Consider the following 5,981-nt stretch of genomic DNA (forward strand, 5'->3'; position numbering starts at 1 on the left):
GGTTCTCCTTCCTCCATTTCCCCAAGTGACTGTTACTTAAAAGCAATCCTTCCCTGATTTTGGTAGCAGTCACATCTCAAATTGGTTGCTGAAACAGATTTCTATTCTGACTTTAAGCAGAAAATAAGTTTATTTACCTATGCATTCTAGCATCAGTGGAGAGACTGGAAAACCCAGACTCAGAATTGGGCAGAAGAACAAGCCGAATCACACAATGGAACTAGTTCAGTAATCACATGTTGCTGCCAATAGAAGAAATGAATGACGCAGAATGGAACAATGACAAGGTCCAGGTCCCCAGATCACCTGTCTCAGCTCTCCATTGGCAGACCGTCTGTAGACTCAGTGAACACTACATCCGCCCTGGCTGGCCTTGTATCCTGTTTTCTCAGTGTCAGGAGAGGAGCCCTCCTGCCACTCTCGCTGGCCTGTGCACTCACCTCACCAGGGCGGGGCTCAAAGAGCAGCCATTCCCAAAACTATATCTGGCTGTCTCCCCAGGTAGTCTGCACCAGGACCTGGGGAAGACCAGTAGCTTCTACCCAGACACAATGAGCACAATGGTGCCTATCCTGCTGCCCCTACTGCTTCTTCTGGGTCCTGCAAACACCCAAGATGGTAAGTTGGGGAGCAAGGGCTGGGTATGGAGAAGAACAGAGGGGAGGTAATGAACAGGATAGGAGGGCTGGGAAAAGGCCCCAGACGAAGCCGGGATTCCCATTGTACGGTACGAATGGGTGTTCGAGGCTGTCAGCTAACTCAGCTCACATACCTCCGGAAGCATTTAGAGAGCCTCTGGACTCATGCTAAGTAAGACCTTAAATAATTAAAATTAAAAATTCTTAGTATGCAAATGAACAAAATGAAAACCCACATGTCATGACCAGGTAGCTCAGTTGGTTGGACCATCATCCTGATATGCCAAGATTGAGGGCACAATAACCAGTCAGGGCACATACAGGAGTCAACAAATGAATGCATAAGTAAGTGGAGCAACAAATTGACATTTCTCTCTCTCTCCTGCTCTCTCCCTCAGATTAATGTTAAAAGTTAAAAAACAAAACACTAAGACCCAGACAAGTAAAGTGACCTGTCCTGAGTCAGAGCCAAGAGAGAGCAGGAACCACACAAGTGGAAATTTCTGTTCCTCCCTCCTTCCAAGAGCTGGATGTACATGTCTGACCATCAGGGAGAAAGACAGTAACTCCAAAGAGCAGTTGTAAGCATATTAACTGGGGGACGCTTCTAGAAACAAAGCAATTCCCTTACTCCACAGTTAGACACTATGACAGTGGGCCTAGAAGGCGAGCGACTGGGAAAGAAGTCAGAGGGAGGTTGGGCAGAACCAGAGTCAATTTTAGGACAGAGTAATAAGACTTTTATTTTTTATTTTTTGGCATACAAAATTTCAGGATGAAGAAATATAAGCTAAACTGTGCAAATTCAGAATTTATTACACTTATAAACTGTCAGAATATATGTTTTCATATTCAGATTGTTAATCACATCCTACACCAAAATGTAATTTAGTCAGGGTCCTTTAGAGAAACGGAATGAATAGCATATATATGTACAGAAAGAGAGATTTATTTTAAGGACATGGCTCACACCACTGTGGGGACTGGAAGTCTGAAATCTGCAAGATTGTCCAGCGTACTGAAAGCCAGAGAAGAGATGACGCTGCAATCTTGAGTCCAAAGGCAGTCTGGAGGCAGAATTCCTCACTGCTCTGTGGCCTTCAACTGCTTAGAGTAAGCCCACCCACATTATGGAGTATAATCTACTTCACTGGATGTCTATTGAAGAAATGATAATCACATTTAGAAACTAATTAGCAAGAATAACTTCAGCCCTAGAACGAAGAATCTGCTATATGACCTCCAACATTAGTAACACCCATGAGAGTGTTACTAATTCATGACATATCATGAATTCATTATGGAATTAATTATGAAAATGCCCCACCCCTCTCCCTGTCCCTGCTTCACACCAAAGTGCAGGGACAGCCCTGGCAATTCTGTGATCCATTCTGTCTAACATTATGCTAATCCAGTCTAGGTCATTTCCTGAGGTTTCTAGTCAATTCTCCTTCCTACACTTTCTAACTGTACATATTTGTCAGGTTCAACTCAGCAGTGTTCCAGGAACAGGACTGTTTTTAGTGGCTTAACTCAACAAATGTTTATCTCTTGCTCATGTAAAGATGAATAGAGATCAGGCAACATTTTTGTGCTCTGTGGCGTGACTCAAGGATCCAGGCAGTTTGCATTTTGAGAATCTTCTGCTTCATCCTGAGGCCTCCACAGTCATCACCTATACAGAAGCGAGACAAAGGGTTCAAACCAGCTTGCAGGCCTCTGACCAAAGGAAAGACATCACTTCCCTTCACATTCCCTTTTGACAGAACTCAGTTGTGGTCCAATATACCTACAAGAAGGCTAAGAAATATTATCTTCTGATATGCTAAGAGAGAAAACAATGTGTTAAAAACACAAAATGGTCTCTGAAATATCCCCAGAATGGAAGTAGAGCGCATTCTCTCAGGTGAGCTTCCACTAGCACATGGCTGACAGCGGGGTGGAGAGAGCCGGGGAGGAAGAAGCCCATGGACCAGGTCTCCCTTCCTGGCCCTCTGGTGTCCCGCACTGGGACTCCCCTGTGTGGACTCCACATCTCAACTTTTTCTTTTTTTTGCAGGGCATTACTCTCTGAGCTTCCACTATACTGGGGTATCCAGGCCCAAGGCAGGCTTCCCTGGTTTTCAGGCCACTGGCTACCTCAATGACCAGGCCTTCCTCCACTACGATAGTGTAAGTGGAGAGGCTGAGCCCCTGGGCCCCTGGAGACAGGTGGAAGGAATGGTGGACTGGGAGAAGGAAACTCAATTGCAGAAGGCCCGGGAGGACATCTTCATGGAGACCCTGAAAAACATCATGGGCTATTACAAGGACAGAGGTCAGTGAACAATGGGCTGCTGGGGTAGAGGGTCCTAGCAAAAGAGGCAGCCAGCATTTTGTGGCAGAAAGGGATCTACGGGATGGAAATACTCCTTATCTTAAAGAGGAGGGAGAGAACAAGTACAGATACACAGACATTTCTGCATCCCCTCATCCAAAACTCAGCTGCTTTTCTCCTTCCCCATTGCTTCTTCCACCCTCACTTTCAGGCCTCAACTGTCACAGGAGTTGAACCCAGTCTCAGCCCTTACCTAGGCATGCCTGACCTCTCAGCTCCACACCCCCACCAGTCTGAGGCAGATTCCACTTTAGAAAGTATCAGACTCACCCCCATGCAGGGAGGCTGGGTGGGGAGTGAGCTAACCTTGGGTGCTGACTCTGCCATTCACTAGCTGTTGGACAGCGAACATGCATTTAATTATCTGTTTTGAAACAAAGAAACAATAAAAAACTGAATCATGGAATTTACCTTATCTAGGAAATTACCTAGACAATTTACCTTATCTACATAAGGTAAATTCCATGAAAGCTAGACCACAGATTGTCTTCAACTCCCCTGGAGCCCCATTACCTAAGAAAGCCAATAATAGTTGTTGAAATAAAAAAAAAAGAGGTTATGTCTCCCTTCCCTACAAATGCCATTTTCCAAGGGCTGTTGCTAATTAGGAAGGGAGGTGGCCATTAGAGATTTGTTTGAAGATACTAAAAGCCCAGTAAGAGAGACAAACTGAGGAAATTATGCTGGCTCAACTGGAGATATCAACTTTACATATAACTGGAAAAAAAGGAGAGATTGCCTACTCTATTTTAAATTACAAACAATTTGTTTAACTGGAATGCACTTTGGTGTGCTAGTGTCTAGTTCCTAAGACCCTGCAGTAAAGTGAAACAAAGTTCATCTAAAGAAACGCTGTGTGGAGCTAGAAGACCTGTCCACAGTCTATAGCTCTCTCAAGTCCCCTGGCTGGGAAGAATGTATCTCATCTCAGAATGGCCTAAAACACTAAAAAGCATACTAAGTTTCCCTCTCCTTTATCTGATCTTGCATGTTTAGATTTCAAAACCCTTTCTTCCTATTGGGCTGCATATTGTGTAGGTGTAAGAGTTATTAAGATGGAGTTGATGCCTGGCTGACTGAAATCTGGGGGTCCGGGTGGATGCAGGGAATCACACTTTACAGGGAAAGTTCGGCTGTGAGCTTCGGGACAACAACTACTGTGGAGCATTCTGGACGTATTTCTACAATGGACAGGAGTACATCAAGTTCATTACAGAAATCCCAGCCTGGATCCCCTGGCAACCAAAAGCTGTGTTCACAAAGGTCAAGTGGGAGACGGAAGGCTCTGTGCAAGCAGCCAAGGACTACCTGGAAGAGGAGTGCCCCCAGATGCTGCAGCGCTACCTGAAATACAGCAAGACATTCCTGGACCGGCAAGGTACCCAGTGCTCTCTATGTCCAGCTCCCTGCACTGAGCTGAGAAAGACCAAACTGATCCCAGGCTGGGTCCTCAGAGGAATATTTCAGGCAAATCCTTTAGCCATTTCTCTATGATAGGCCTCTCACTTGGCTGTGGGGAGAAGGCAGATGTGTAAGATGTTGGCCCAGGAAGGATAAAGATGAGTAAGTGTGAGCAGGATTGATAGTCACAGGCTGAGAAACTGTTTTGCGAAGTAATGAGAAAGAGGGTCCTGTGGAAGGGAGGAAGGAAGGGTCTCAATGACAGAGCAGCAGACAGAACTAAGGGGTGGGGCTCGGGCTGCAGGACACAGGAGCCACAAAGCCCACAATTTCTCTGCATCAGGAATCAATACACACTGGTGGGCAGGTGCTGGGAGGCAAGAAAGAGGCCACAGACATTCCATTATCCAACAGGGAAGGCTCATGGAAGCCTCAGATTCCCTGATCTTCTCCAAGTTCCCCTGGGAAGGCAGCACTGAGCAGACAAATGTTGCCTTCAGAACCTCAGCCTCCATGCTGTATCTCTCCACAGATGCTCCCTCCGTGTCAATCACAAGCCAGGCGGGCCCAGGAAACATCAGGACCCTCAAGTGCCTGGCCTACAACTTCTACCCACAACCAGTCAGTATGTACTGGATTCGGGCAGGCAATGCAGTGGAGGCTGATGAATGGGGAGCCATTCTTCTTAGTGAAAATGGCTCTTACCACTCCTGGGTGACGGTGAAAGTCCCCTCTTCGGACGGAGGTCCCTACTTCTGCCACGTGCAACACAGCAGCCTGGCCCAGCCCCTCGCTGTCCCATGGAATGAGGCGCAGGAATCAGGAGCTGTAGGCACCTCAGGATCTGGAGACCAGTAGCCACCCTTTCCTTGGGACAGGAGAGACAGGAGCTCTAGAATGACCATCATTGCCATCAGCGAGGCCCAGAGAAGCAGTGAAGGGACAGAGAGGTGGTGAATTTGGAGACAAGGCCTGAATGCTGGGCACTGCGCTGACTCACTGCTGCATTCACCCTCAGAACCCATAATCTAATCTGCAAAATCGAATCAACACTAATCAGCTTGCCTATATGCAAAATAAATCAGATTGTTCAACTGTTAAATGCCCCAGAAATGTCAACAGAGGTTATCATTCATCGTGCCCCCAAACATTTGAATCATCTGAAATTCTTGGTATCCACTGGAAGCAATATGTACTGGCCATCTCAACCTGGGGCCCCCACTGTAGCGTGGCATGACCACCCGGTACCTTGAGCATTGTTCAGGTGCTCGCTGCTGAGGTCTCCTCTGGTTGGAAGGTCATAGAACTCTCCAACCTCTTTAACACAACCCAGAGTCTCTTCTGTACCTCAGCTTCCCTGGCATTTCCTTGTCCCCCTGGGAGACTGCCCTCCACTCCAGCTACTCCACCAATCCCACACCAACTTGGCCTTGGGGCCACACACAACCATAGCTTATTTGGAAGGTTTCATCCTCCCGGGATGCACTCCCAGGGAAGCAAGATTCAGCTCGATGTTCTTGGACTCCTTCTAAATTCATTTGAGTGTGTGTGTGTGTGTGTGTGTG

The 5,981-nt window shown here is 46.9% G+C and overlaps 1 protein-coding gene across 1 annotated transcript; it reads left to right on the plus strand.

Annotated features, from left to right (window-relative positions):
* The first annotated feature begins 514 nt into the window (after positions 1 to 514).
* Positions 515 to 5,529, plus strand: LOC150008976 (zinc-alpha-2-glycoprotein-like). Its single transcript, XM_090276709.1, has 4 exons — positions 515 to 618; positions 2,698 to 2,955; positions 4,121 to 4,393; positions 4,949 to 5,529. Exons 1-4 carry the CDS (start codon positions 552 to 554, stop codon positions 5,272 to 5,274), a joined length of 924 nt encoding a protein of 307 aa, XP_090132835.1. The 5' UTR covers positions 515 to 551; the 3' UTR covers positions 5,275 to 5,529.
* The last annotated feature ends 452 nt before the right edge of the window (positions 5,530 to 5,981 follow it).

This window comes from Furipterus horrens, unplaced genomic scaffold, assembly GCF_987537825.1.
Source record: "Furipterus horrens unplaced genomic scaffold, mFurHor1.1.pri manual_scaffold_5, whole genome shotgun sequence".
In the NCBI taxonomy this organism is placed as follows: Eukaryota; Metazoa; Chordata; class Mammalia; order Chiroptera; family Furipteridae; genus Furipterus; species Furipterus horrens.